A 15,013-nucleotide genomic window follows, 5' to 3' on the forward strand; every position below is an offset into this window, starting at 1 on the left:
TCTAAAAGAGGAAGAGAAAAAAAAAGATTTGGGGAGATAAGAGAACAAATTTTAAAATTTCAATAAGGGTAAAAGAGTAAAAAATTAGTGTCTCACAAATTGTGTCTTAGTGTCTCACCAAATTGAAGGTACACAAATTTAATGTCTTCGTGTCCATCCGTGTCCTCCCGTGTCCTTCGAAAATCTGTCTCACCAAACCAAACAGCAGACATGTGTCACTGTGTATCACTGTATCTATGTCTCAATGTCTATGTCTCTCAAACCAAACACTGCCTGAAGGAACTGAAATTTTGAATTTTGGAACTGAAATTTTAGTTCAAGTTTACAGCCAACAAATATAATACTGAATCTCAATTATCCAATACCTCAAAACAAACGCTACCTTAGTGTTTTTTAACAACTAATCACAAGTGTTAGATGTTTTGGGCTTTCTTTTATTTTGGAGGGACTCATCCTATTTTCTAATTGCCAAAACCCTATGAAAAAAACAATCTACCTACCTTGTTATTTGCCATTGTTAGGTTAGAGGTGGCAGCAGCCAGCAGAGGGCCGGCGGTTGGGGGGGGGGGGAGAGTTAGGGGGATGGGAATGTTGAGGATGGGTTAGGTCCGTCGGGTCGGGTCTGATTTGTGGACCTTGATCCTAGTCCGAAAAAAAAAATTCAAACATAGATATTTTGTAACACTCGTCACACCTGAGGATGAGAAACATTTTACAATTTCACTTTTGTCAAAATTCACGAAGCAAGGGATGATTGCACTCCCATAATGTGTAAGCATGTTACTTCTTTAGAAAGTACATTCCATCCCTAAGCTCTAATTTCTCCTCAGAGACTAGACCTGATAAAAAGCTTTGTAACTGTTGGAGTGACTTGTCATATGGGGGATCAGCAATACAAAACATCTGCAGTAAAAAAATCATATAATTAATCTAAGTAATAAAGCTATCAAAGTCCAAATAATGATATAGACATTAAAGCACTTTTTTTTTTTACCTTGAGTGTATTGTGAATTCGATCTAGTGCCATGCTACCAAAGTTTGTGAGCATGCCCATGATAAATTTCTGCCATGAAAATACACTGGTTAGATTTCCCACTTGGATGCATTGCCAATCTATTTCTGTTTTTCTTGTCATCAACTATTGATTGATGATTTTTGTATTGACTAATCATTTATACCATTCAAAGAATAAGAATCAGTTCTACTTTACATACCTCATATACAGTCATCTCCTTAAGAAGTTGATTCTCCACAGAGGAGACGGATCTTTCTTCTTCCTCATCGCCCCCTAGAAGTTCCTGGATACCACTACTACCAGCTCCATTCTTACTTGTCTCAGCCATGCTTTCCATAATGGTGTATACATGATCTGAGGTATCTACCCCAGCCGACTCTGAAATGATCCCCTGGCACAAAACGAGAAAGCCATTAGCTGTTAGTTTCATCTTCACTTCTACAACTAAAATTTGTGGATTAAAATGAAATCATTTTTAATTCATCTTCTAGGGCCAAGTCATGCTATAAAGAAAGGAAGGATCATACATAAATAAGCATCAGCTTCATCATATAACAAAAACATGAAAAAGTGATCAGAAGTTAAACAACAAATGAAGAGGAAGATAATCCTAAATTAATCCATATGCAAAATAAGTGTTTACTAGCACCAGGACAAAAAAAATAAGGAAGGTAAATTAGCAGCATATGTAGCCTGTATTGGACCTACCTTGCTTATCCAAAAATGTATTCTCCTACTCAATGCATCCACTGGGATTCCAATAGCAGCCGCAAGGTTTTTAGAAGTCCAACTGAAAATAGAAAATTTAGTATTATTGCACATCCAAAACAGAACACTAGAGTCATGCATAAATGGTTGGCATACCTCTTTTGATCTTGAAATTGCATAATGATTGATGCATGTACAGGGGCCACTGTGAACTGCATTATCCTATCATCAAACTGCAACTCCAACTAAACCATAGGATACATAGTCAGGAGAAAGTATACAAGAAAAAGGTACAAAAACCTGCATTAAATATCTGAAGCAAGAAAAAGCAAAAAAAAATATACAGAGAAACTGACCTTGACAGTCCCAAGACTTTTTTTCCACTGTAGCTTACGAGGGGTTTTTGTTTCATGAAATCTAGTTGCATACTCAGTAAGGAGCTGGTCGACAGATTCTGGCAGGTTAACTGGCTCATCCTGGAATTCTCTTCAAAGTTAATAATAGAAAGTTGACGCTTTTTGTTGCACCACAACGAAATTCTTTAAAGATGTGTTAAAGGGCTACTAAATTATTATGTTATGCTTGGTTTTATGTATGCTTCTAGTTGAGATTTACTCAATAAAACTGATCAGAAAAAAATGTTAATACATGTACTAGTTTGAAATTTGAAGAAACTCTCCGCAATTTTACATGAAATAACAGTGGAACAGAACAACAATGAACTTCGATCCCCCTTTTTCCCCAAAAAGAAAAAACTTTGAAATTGTTTAATTTATTCTGCTCAAAAGGACCCAATGCAAATCTATGAGCAGACTTGATGTACTTTCATTATTCTTTTGGAAAGAAATCTTGACATTTTGGCAGCCGCATCAACATTTTGCATGTGTGAAGGTGGATAGTGTTGACTAGGTCAAATCAAAATCAGATTCCTAATTCCTTTCATGAATCTTTTATGTAAATAGAATTAATTATAAATCTTTTTCTTTTTGGGTTTAGCTTAATTTTAGGAATTTTATGATTAGAAATCTTTCCTTTATTTTAGGCTAATATTTTTCCCTTCTTTCCTATTTTCTAGTTATTTCTATTTCTGTAATTCCTCTATAAAGAGGCTAATTCCCTGTACATTTGAGAATACAATACATTCAAACACTTTAATTTGGTATCAGAGCAGGATCTCTACACCGTGCCTCTGATTTATAGCTATGGCTGACAGTTCCTCAGTCATTAATCCTGAACAGAAGGAGAACACCACTCCAACTCCATCAGATTTAAAATCTGAGCAACGGGTACTAGTTAGTGGTGACTCCCATTCAGTTCAGATCACTACATTTCGACTCAATGGGTCAAACTACCTTAGGTGGTCTCAATCAGTTCAGATGTATATCCGTGGAAGAGGGAATATTGGATATTTCACCGGTGAGCGAAGCTAGCCTAACATCACTGACCCACAATATCATGTGTGGGATAATGAAAATTCCATGGTGATGACATGGCTGGTGAACTCAATAGAGAAAGATATCAATAGTAACTACATGTACTATACCACAGCCAAAGAATTGTGGAATAGTGTCAAGGAGATGTACTCTGATCTTGGGAATAAATCCCAGATTTATGAACTTACTCTAAATGCTAGAGAAATTTAACAAGGGAGTGACAGTGTCACCAAATATTTCCACACATTGAAGCGGGTGTGGCAGGATCTTGACCACTTCAATAACTACAAGTGGAATTCAGCCGCTGATGCCAAACACCACCAACAAACAGTGGAAGAAGGGAGGATATTCCAGTTTCTTGCAGGCCTCAACATGGAGCTAGATGAAGTTCATGGCAGAATTATTGGAAGAGCAATCCTACCCTCAATTGGAGAAGTATTTGCTTAAGTTAGAAGAGAGGAAACTCGTAGAGCTGTGATGATGGGAAAAGGCAAGACTGAACAGACCTCTTTGGAGTCTAATGCACTTTTAATAGCACCTGCTGCACTTAAAAGTTCATCAAATCAGAAGCACCCTTCCAATCTTTGGTGTGACCACGGTAATAAACCTCGTCACACCCGAGAAACCTGCTGGAAGATTCATGGAAAACCAGCACATCTTAAAGGCAGCAAACCTGGTCCCAAAATACGCTCTACCCCAACTGCTCATGAGGCTGAAAAATCATCATTGAGTAAGGAACAAGTTGAGCAGCTCATAAGGCTATTAAATTCCAATTTTGTGTCTATTACTCCTGGTGGTTCTTTGGCTCAAACAGGTAATTTTAGTATTCCTATGTCCCTTAACTGCACCTCAAACTTGAATGCACCATGAATTGTCGATTCAGGTGCATCTGATCATATGACCAGCCTCTCCCCTTTATTTAAAACTTATTCTTCTTGCTTTGAAAATGAAAAAATTAGAGTTGCTGATGGTAGTTTTTCATCTATTGCCAATTAAACTGTCCAAAAACATTGACCTAAGAAATGTCCTACATGTACCAAAGCTTTCTTGTAATCTTCTCTCTATTAGTAAAATCTGCAAGGATTCCAATTGTGCTGTGACATTCTTTGACACTCATGATATTTTTCAGGACCGGACTTCGAAGAAGATGATTGGCAGTGCTAAGATGATGGATGGGCTTTATCACTTTGAGGATATTTCGGAGGATAAAATAGCTCAAGGATTTAGTGGTATAAGTTCTATGCCTATAAAGGACCAAATAATTCTCTGGCACAATAGACTAGGACACCCTAGTTTTCCATATCTCAAACATTTGTTTCCAAGTTTGTTTGAAAATATTGATTCTTCCTTACTTAAATGTGAAAGTTGTATTCGTTCAAAGAGCCATAAAGCTCCTTATTACTCTCAACCTTATCATGCAACTAAACCTTTCCACTTGATTCATAGTGATGTATGGGGTCCATCGAAAATAACAACTCAATTTGGAAAAAAATGGTTTGTAACTTTTATCAATGACCACACACGACTATGTTGGATCTATCTCATGCATGAAAAATTTGAGGTTTCTAAAATTTTTCAGTATTTTTCAACAATGGTAGAAACACAATTTGACACACAAATTTCAATATTAAGAAGTGATAATGGCACTGAATACTTTAATAAAAATCTTGGTGAATTTCTTCAAAAGAAAGGTATTCAACATCAATCTACATGTCCCAATACACCCCAACAAAATGGCATTGCTGAAAGGAAGAATAAACACCTTGAAGTAGCACGTGCCATTATGTTTGAGGATAATGTTCCAAAGTATTTATGGGGAGATGCTGTTCTAACAGCAGCCTATCTCATAAATCGAATGCCCACACGTGTGTTAAATTACTACACACCGTTGGATACTTTCAAAAAGAATTTTCCAACATGTAGGTTGCATTCTGACTTACCTTTAAAAATATTTGGTTGCACTGTGTTTTTACATACACCTTCATATCAAAGTAAACTTGATCCAAGGGCAGAAAAATGCATTTTTATTGGCTATTCCCCAAGTCAAAAGGGTTATAAATGTTTCAATCCACACACCAAGAAATTTCATGTAAGTATGGATGTTACTTTTTTGGAACATGAAACCTTTTTTCAAAAAAATTCTCTTCAGGGGGAGAGTCTACAGGAAGAAAATTTTTTGCATAAACCTTTACCCACTCCTATCTTACATATTGAGGATACAACTTTCACTAATCAAGTAAATTCTGAAATCAATTGCAAAACAAGATGTGAAAACCAATTCTGAAATTGTGCCAGAATTAGTTGGAATCCAAACAGGAAAAGAAATACCACAAGAAAAGAAACTTCGGTGTTATGTTAGGAAATATCCCAAGACTAGAGACCAGCCCATCATCTCTGTATCAACCCAATCTGAAAATCCGGAAGACGGCCCAACTATAGTACTTCAGGAACTTCCAGGTAAATTTGAAATTGTCACTTCTAATAATAATTTGCCAATAGCCCTTAGGAAAGAAACCAAAACCTGCACCAAAAAAGTACTCAAAACCAACACCAACCATCCTATTTCCAATTATGTCTCTTACCAAAATCTCTCTCAAAAACATCGAACTTTTACTTCTAAAATTACAAATCTGTTTTAAGCCTAGGAACATAGAGAAAGCACTAGATGATCCCAACTGGAAATTAGCAGTGATGGAAGAGTGGCATGCACTCAAGAAAAATGAAACTTGGGAGATTGTAGATCTACCACAGAATACAAAATTGGTTGGCTGCAGGTGGGTTTTTACGATCAAGTGCAATGCTGATGGAAGCATAAAGAGGTATAAGGCTAGGTTAGTAGCTAGGGGATATACACAAACCTATGGAGTAGACTATCAAGAGACTTTTGCTCCAGTTGCCAAACTCAATTCTATGCGGATTCTCTTATCTCTTGCTGCGAATTACAATTGGTCTTTACATCAATTGGATATAAAGAATGCTTTCCTGAATGGGGAACTAGAGAAAGAGGTGTTCATGAAACTTTCAAATGAAGCTGAACTAGGGAGGAATAAAGTGTACAAACTAAAGAAATCTCTCTATGGATTGGAACAATCCCCAAGAGCTTGGTTTGAACGAACTTGGAATGGTGGTGAAGGGACTTGGTTATACTCAAAGCCAAGCTGACCATACACTTTTCTATAAGCATTCAACAGCTAATAAAACTGTCATCTTAATTGTATATGTGGATGACATTATTTTGACAGGTAATGACTTTTTGGAGCTAAAAGACTTGAAGGAGAAGCTTGCCAAAGCATTTGAAATCAAAGAACTTGGCTCATTAAAATACTTCCTTGGAATTGAATTTGCAAGGTCTAAGGAAGGCATTTTTATGAACCAACGAAAGTACATCCTAGATCTTTTAAAAGAGACGGGATTACTTGGTTGTAAAGCTGCTGAAACACTTATAGAGGCTAACTTAAAATTGAAGCCAGCTGAACCAGAAAATGTAATGGACAAAGGGAGATATCAGCGGTTGGTACGGAGGCTAATCTATTTATCCCATACACGCCCGGATATAGCCTTTGCTGTGAGCATGGTAAACCAGTTTATGCATTCACCTGGTCAAGAACACATGGATGCTGTCTTTAGAATCCTAAGGTACTTGAAAGGGTCACCTGGGAAAGGGTTACTCTATAAAAAGCATGGACATCTTCAAGTAGAAACTTATACAGATGCAGATTGGGCTGGGAATGTCATGGATAGAAGGTCAACATCTGGGTATTGTACTTTTGTTTGTACTTTTGTTGGCGGAAACCTGGTTAGTTGGAGGAGTAAAAAACAGAGTGTTGTGGCACGAAGTAGTGCAGAAGCTGAGTTTAGAGCAGTGGCTCATGGAATATGTGAAGCAATATGGGTAGAAAAAATCCTACAAGAACTAAAAGTTTCCATTTCTCCACCAATGAGGTTGTATTGTGACAACAAATCTGCAATTTCCATTTCTCATAATCCAGTGTTGCATGATAGAACTAAACATGTTGAAGTTGACAAGCATTTTATCAGGGAAAAGATTGAGAGAGGACAAATTTGCATCTCATATGTTCCAACCACGGAACAATTAGCAGATGTTCTAACTAAAGGATTACCTAAGAAGACTTTTGATAGCATAATAAGTAAGCTGTCAATGAATGATATCTTCAAGCCAGCTTGTGGGGGAGTGTTGACTAGATCAAATCAAAATCAGATTCCTAATTCCTTTCATGAATCTTTTATGTAAATAGAATTAATTATAAATCTTTTCCTTTTTGGGTTTAGCTTAATTTTAGGGATTTTATGATTAGAAATCTTTCTTTTATTTTAGGCTAGTATTTTTCCCTTCTTTCCTATTTTCTAGTTATTTCTATTTCTGTAATTCCTCTATAAAGAGGCTGATTCCCTATACATTTGAGAATACAATACATTCAAACACTTCAATTGATAGTATCTTTTAGAAATATACTTTCAGCACAAGCACGACCATGACAACAACGAAATATGAGAAATATCAGTATAAAGATGGGTATAGGAAAGGAAAAGTTCGCTCAAATTTAAAGTTATATTTACTTAAGATGAATAAGAATAAAAAGAGCAAGGGGGCTGATCATCACCTTTCTGATTTCTTATTAAACAACGAGTACTAGAAAGTGAGTAAATAGGATGCCGCTAGATGGTTAACAGAATAACAGACATACAATATATACCGACAATTTTTTCCATGAATATAATATAAATAAAATACTCTTTCATATTTATCTAATAGTCGAATAAAAGATTGTTTATGCACCTGTATTGGAGGCCAAAAATTAGAAGATATGATAGTGGCAGAAATCGTATCCATGGATATTGCATTTTCTCCACCTGAGAGGACATCACCAAACTTCCATCAAAAGGATTTTAACACAAATAGCAGTTAACATTGTCAGAAACAAGATTGGATATGAGAATTTACTTGTCTGAGATGGTTGACTTATGGTAGCTTTGATGTTTGTATTAGTTCTCTTTGAGCCAAGTAAATCATTGAGCATAATCTCACATTTTTGTAGGCTGCTCTCTCCAAAGTGTATCTGCAGAAGCAATCCATTAAATAAATGTTTATAATGAAATACTAAAACCAAGAATGAATATACACAAAACAATTATAAAAAATCAATTCCCCAGCCAGTCAAATAGCCATCCTGACTTTATGCTTAAATAAGTACCTTGAGGAGTTCTAAAGTCCGAATCTCTGAGTCAATATCATAATCAGATTTATTTAGAAGTTTCTCAGCAAGCATAGTTCGATATTCATGAACTAATTGATCTTTTGAACCAATAATGCCAACAATCATTCCAAGTATGTCAACTTTCCTTTGGTTTCTGCTTCCTTTTAGTGGATCTGCTTCCACAGGGTCAGGCTGCCAGCTGTTGAAAATGATAATAAAAAGAAACATCAAATCTATTAAGATGGCAACAGAAAAGATATACTATTATTATTATATATATGCATCAGCAAGAATGATGAAAAGAAGAGCTTTTCGCCTTCTATAACATAAGCATACCGTGCAGCATTAATCCATGCTTGCCTATCATCAGTGTTAAAATCATCGTCAATACCAACATCCTCTTGAATTTCTTCATCTCTGTTCAGCTCTTCAAGAAGGCTATCTCCAGGATTTCCAGATGCACTAGAATTCCCACCAGTCCCATCTGTCAACATGGTCACTATGCATTTTATGGTATCTCTCCTTCCTCTTAAATAATCCCTTATTGGTTCACCAACAGCCTCAAGGAAAACACCTGCAGGGTCTATTGTCCTCAGGGCTTTAATGGTTGAAACATATTGGTGCAATATATCATTGGTTGATGCGCCTGCAGTGAGCAAGCGATAACGAAGTGAAGAAATAAATGAGTCGACCAGCTTTGAATGTTGTCCCGTGTATTCAAGACACAATTTTAAGTCTTCAATTGCAGGAGAGCTTCAAATATCAGCAGAGAGAAGGGAAAATAAGTGCTCAAAAGACTTTATACAAACAATGAGAGCTATGATCTAGCAATGAGTTAATAAAAAATTGTCATGACAGATCACAATATGCATTTCGCACTAGTGCTTATCATTGATGTTTAAAATTAATTCAAAAACAGCATCAAAGCATGGAACTAACTGAAGCAAGAGTTTACAATTCAAAATCAAGTTTCAACTTTCTTTCATGCAGCCAGCCACAACCATACATTTCAGGATAATGACAACCTCTTCTTTCAGTCAACAAAACTCTGGTGTTGACCTTGTGATTCAATTTAATGACATTACAGGATAGCTAATTTAGAAAACAAAACCCAGAAGGAAAGCAGATAATTATAATTAACAAACTACCTCTCAGGATAATCAACGATAATCTCAAATAATTTGGAAATTCTTAAATCTTGCAGTGTTTCATAAGCAAAATATTCCAGCCGCAGCTTCCATCTAACAAGCCCTTCAGAAGGAGAATCGATTCCAGGACAGAATGACGATGGTTGCGATGCTAAAGGTGATTTGAGACCTGAAGAAGAACTCTCATAACTAACAGAATCTCCAAGATAGACAAGAAGGGCATGCAGAAACTTGAGAGGTACAGCCTGAATGTCTCCAAGAAAACATCATGTGTTAGCATTGTTAAAGCATTTGATTTTCTACACAGGTCTGCATGCACAAATAATATATTTTAGATAGAATCCACAGTGGCAGAAAAAGTATTTTCATTAACAACATTGGAACTAGTGACTCAAGATACTTTTGCCACAACACTTAGTAGTTACTTTGTACAATCACTATAATGTGATACAACAGGAAACCTAGGTCCAGGCATTTGGTTTCTTGGAAAACATATAATTCGCCAAATAAACAATTTATAAAAAGTCTTATTTAATTGAATCCATGTAAACTGAATGGCAAGAAGTACCACAACATGAGTCAAAGTTATTACCAGAATCTGAGCCAAATTCACATCTTCCAATATGACTCAAAATCATCATTCAAAATAGTTTTTTAAAAATAAGTTGAAATTTGAACATAATTAGTAATAGCATAAGAACAAGTTCCTACTGTCAGTTTGCAACAAAATGGTTAATTTGTGAAGTAATGGACCGACATTAAAGAATACTTAATGTGGTATGTTCCTGATATACTGGATCTTGTAATACATGTCACCTTGATCCTTCTTTGCAAACAGATAGATAAGCACTACAAACCTGTATCCAGCTTTGAATAGACTGTAGAACAGAACTCCTAAAATCATCACCAGCTAAATCATATACTTTTGCCTGCCGTCCAAACAAATGAAAACAAATTCAGCAAAATGGTGAAAGCAAAGCTGCAAGCAAAATTAAGGATTTCAAGAACATTCTCACCTTTAGAAGTAAAAATATAGCAGAGGCATAAGCATCTTCTGCCATAGAAGTAAATCCAAGACTTCTTAGATGAAGAACAACTTTTCCAATGCTATTCACAAGTTTATTGTTTTCTGAGTACCTGCTGTCATTATAGCATTCATCAACATCCATTTCGCCAACCTTGTTGCATATTTTTCCTTTTTCGTCTAAATCCATGCCATCCTTGCTTTGAGATTCATGATCTTGCAACTCCTCATCCATCCTTGTACTTAACTCCTCCAATGTTCTTTTAAAATACCAATGCAGTATAACTAAACGTAGCAAAAAGTAAAAATGTGTGGCCAAGACAAATAAAAGAAATGATAATAAGCTTATCTAGGAAAATAGCAAAGTCAAGGTACAAGCTATGTCTAATATGTAATATTTTCATACATGCAACTACACTGTTTTATTAATGTAAAAGAGACCACGAGCTGAAAGCCTGAAAATATTGCACTTGGAACTAATCTATAGTACTTGTATAGCGGAGATAAAGACAGTACATTTTCATGGCAAAATTTAGCAGATGGTGAAATGAAGAGACTATTTGTAAATATTCCATAAGGTAGAAACAAAGAAATCAAGTAGTGATTGATAATAACAAAAGGCAAGATCCATTGTTCACCTATAGCATGAAATGGCGTGTCATCATTTAGTATCAAGATAATAATAATAAACAGGTTACACACCACGGAAATTCCTAGGAAGCGTAGCCGTAAGTACAGAGGAGACAATCCATTGATATTTAGTGGTAAGGTGATTCCTCTCTGCATCAAGATCACGAGTGTCCCTGGACACCTGCTTCTTGTATGATTGGAAAGCATGGACCAACATTAACAAGCACTTCTCCTGATACCCTTTCTCCAAATAGATTTCTTCCAAAGCACTATGCAACACACTCAGAATCTCGTCCTCGTCAATCTGTTTAAAATTGTTTCTAGCATCAACACTAGCAACTAAGTATAATCCACTCAACAATTACCCGTTTTTCTTTTCCCTTTTTTCCCAAGGACAAACAATGATACTAGTACCTAAGGTAAGTTGTCAAACATCTGTTTCTTACTTACTAGTTACCACACTCAATAAAATGTCACATATTTATGATACATATATAAACAAATAACAAGCATTACACAGCAATACCCAAATCAATCCCGATAATAATAATAATAATAATAAAATTGCCATTTTAGCAATACTCACCTCAAGATCATCATTCTTGTTCAAACCCGTAACATTACTGTAAGGCTCAAAATGGCGCCAAAACCTCGACGCCCCATTTCTCTCAAACGTTTCCTACGACCAGAAACAAAATAAAATAAAAATTTTGAAAAAAAAAAAAGAAGCGAACTTTCCAGCATTACTAGCAAAATAAATAGATAAGTGGTAGTGAGGTACCTCCAAAACGCGAAGAAAGTGGTCTCGGACGAGGGAATCGAGGCCATATTTGCAGAGGGAGTGAACATAGGCAACGAAGTCGCGGCGGGCGGATAGGTCGTCCACGGCGGCGAGGAGGGTTTGAGTGGCGGCACAGAAACCATTGTAGGAGCGGAGGATTTCGCATATGGAATCGTTGGAGAGGGAATCGAGAATCCCTAAGTTGCAGAAAGAGGAGGTAGTGGATTGGTCCATGAGGATCGAATTGTAATTGTGTTTTTGTGTTTTGTCTTTGAAACTTCTACTAAAGTTTGAATCTTTGCTTGCTGCTTGCTGCTACTGTATTTATTTGAGTGTTTCCCTCTTCTTTTTTTCAGTCCTTAGAAGCAGTGTTACGAGAATCGCTGCCTGGTTTCATCTCGTTAACCGTAAATCGGTCACTGGATCGATTTATTTTAAAATAAAAATTATTTGACAAAAATTAGTTAACCAATTAAATTAGTGTAGTTTTAGTCACCAAAAAAAATTAGTGTAGTTTTTTAATGATTAATTTGTCTTAAAAAATAATTTTTTTTAAATAATATTTTTTATATGAATATATTATTTTATTATATCTAATTTGATTTTAATTGAATCTTCTAACTTTTAATTCTATCAATTTAATAAGCATTAGATTTTTAGGACCTCACTCGGAACTTGGAAGAGTCACTTTTTAATTTGAATATGGAGATTGGAATGGAGTTGAACGGAATTATGGAGAGTAAGGATACTTAACACGAGTGTGGTGTCAGTAACGAATAAATTGGATCGCCTGTGTTGATAGTAAATAATCGGACAGTCCGATTTAAGTTGCACAAATCGAATTGTTCGATTTGTGCCCCCGCCACATGTCACGTATACAGCTAACCGAGATGGTGATCCCCTTCTTCAACTTTTGGAAAAAAAATCAATTACAATGTCAAAAAAGTAAAAACATAAAGATGTTGATTGTTCTGAACTTCATATTATCAATTATCTCTGTCATTCTGATTATGTAAGTTTATTTTTAAATTTTTGTTATATATCTAAAATATTATAAATAATGCTAAGAATGAAGATTGTTAATAATAGTTAGTGTAATAGTTTAAAATATATATTTAAATTTAGTTAGTGAATATGTTAGCTATTGAATCTGTTTAGGTTAGACTAATATAATAGATTGGTAATCTTCAATCTTTGAAAAAAAATCAATTACAATGTCAAAAAAGTAAAAACATAAAGGTGTTGATCGTACTGAACTTCATATTATCAATTATTTCTATCATTCTGATTATGTAAGTTTATTTTTAAATTTTTGTTATATATCTAAAATATTATAAATAATGTTAAGAATGAAGATTGTTAATGATAGTTAGTATAATAGTTTAAAATATATATATATTTAAATTTAGTTAGTGAATATGTTAGCTATTGAATCTATTTAGGTTAGACTAATATAATAGATTGGTAAAAAATATATGTTTAAAAATATTTGTTATAGTTTAGGAAATTATAATTAATTATTATTAGATTTAGTTATTAATAGATTAGACTAATATATATATTTAGATTTAATTATTAGTAGATTAGACTAATATATATATATTTAGATTTAGTTAGTAAATATTTTAATCGATAATAATATTTGAATTAGACTAATATGATTGATTAGTTAAAAATATATGTTTAGAATTTTTTGTAATAATTTTTGAAATTATATGTTTAGAGTTATGTTAATTGTTTGTAATAATTTTGGAAATTATGGTTAATAGTTAGGTTTTATAAAATATAATATATTATATTTTACCGATAACAATAATTTATTTATTGTTAGATATTTAAATTGTTTTAAATATATTGTTGTAGTTGAGATTTTAATAAATAAAATATGATTAGTTAAGTTAAATAAGAGTTGGATTTATTTAGTTATTAGTTATTATTAATAGTTAGTTAGTAATTATGATTATTTGTGATGATATAGGAATTATTATTATTATCCGTTAAACTATGAATATATAAATAAATAATTATGTAAGAAACAATTGAATGAAAATTTAGGAAATCTATTAATATTTAGTTGTATTTATATGCATGTATACTAGTTACTAAATTAGCATTAGTCTAATAAATTAGTTATTATTATTAAAGAATTGTTAATTTTTAGTAGTGAATTAGTAATTATTATTAATTTAGTAATAGTTTGTTATGTTTTTATAGAGTTTATAGAATTTGACATGTAACCACCTACTGTTTTTGGATCGGTAAAATCATACTGTGGAGGAGCATTTACGGTTAACTAGTTTTTATCATGTCTCCCAGATTGGAATAGTTCAATGCCAGAAAATTACTGGTAAATGTTCTAGTCGAGAGGTGGCACCCAAACACATATACGTTCCACCTTCCGGTTGGTGAGTGTGCTGTGACACTGGAAAATGTGGCTTTGATTCATGAAGCCTTAGAATGGGAGTGTTTGTACCATTTTGGGGTTACACCAAGAAAGTCAGACTGTAGAAAAAACTGCATAAAATTGACGTGGCTTCGGAATTTGAAAGAACGTTTACAGTGCATTGACGAAGACAGTATTAAGAGGTACGTGAAGTGTCACATTATGTTGTTATTTGGTACGATCTTGTTTGGAGACCTGCATTCATATATTCAGAAAACTCTATATCATGCATGACCTCCAAATCCAAAGCTCGCATGAAAGATAGCTCTTCAAACGGAATTTCATTTGCCAATGCATTTGCCACGTCTGTCACATTTGCCACCATAGTGCTGTCACTTTGCTCTTCGTCTCTGTCTGGACCAAAACTTCGTCATTGCTCTCAAATTCTTCTTCACTGTCACTATTGTAATCTCTCCGTTCAATATTTTGGTCGGCTTCAGATTGTTCAAATTCAATATACAACTCAATGAACGACATCTGAGCATGACTTTCAATATGCCTTGAAAACATCTCTTGCATGCTCGCTTCATTAGTTATATATTTGGTTTGAAATTGAACGAATCCGTCAAATACCGGTATAGGATACCTGTATAAAATACATGATATTTTTCTTGA

The 15,013-nt window shown here is 34.4% G+C and overlaps 1 protein-coding gene across 1 annotated transcript; it reads right to left on the bottom strand.

Annotated features, from left to right (window-relative positions):
* Window positions 1-643: 643 nt before the first annotated feature.
* LOC112791952 (anaphase-promoting complex subunit 2) lies at window positions 644-12,376 on the bottom strand. Its single transcript, XM_025835008.3, has 16 exons — window positions 11,956-12,376; window positions 11,761-11,853; window positions 11,247-11,478; window positions 10,537-10,829; window positions 10,378-10,449; window positions 9,521-9,765; window positions 8,709-9,125; window positions 8,370-8,571; window positions 8,120-8,234; window positions 7,955-8,028; window positions 2,080-2,199; window positions 1,880-1,968; window positions 1,724-1,805; window positions 1,215-1,406; window positions 995-1,063; window positions 644-903 (listed from the first exon to the last, which is right to left on the bottom strand). The coding sequence occupies exons 1-16, from the start codon at window positions 12,187-12,189 to the stop codon at window positions 781-783; spliced, it is 2,652 nt and encodes an 883-aa protein (XP_025690793.1). The 5' UTR covers window positions 12,190-12,376; the 3' UTR covers window positions 644-780.
* Window positions 12,377-15,013: the final 2,637 nt, after the last annotated feature.

The sequence above is a fragment of the Arachis hypogaea genome, chromosome 13, assembly GCF_003086295.3.
Source record: "Arachis hypogaea cultivar Tifrunner chromosome 13, arahy.Tifrunner.gnm2.J5K5, whole genome shotgun sequence".
Taxonomy (NCBI): Eukaryota; Viridiplantae; Streptophyta; class Magnoliopsida; order Fabales; family Fabaceae; genus Arachis; species Arachis hypogaea.

What these genes read in the sequence shown, in the direction of transcription:
- LOC112791952 (XM_025835008.3), bottom strand. Translation starts at nt 12,189, where the DNA reads ATGGACCAATCCACTACCTCCTCTTTCTGCAACTTAGGGATTCTCGAT. An exon ending in CTATTCAAAGCTGGATACAG is followed by an intron (nt 9,766 to 10,377) that starts GTTTGTAGTGCT and finishes GGAGACATTCAG; the next exon opens with GCTGTACCTCTCAAGTTTCT. An exon ending in ATCGTTGATTATCCTGAGAG is followed by an intron (nt 9,126 to 9,520) that starts GTAGTTTGTTAA and finishes TGATATTTGAAG; the next exon opens with CTCTCCTGCAATTGAAGACT.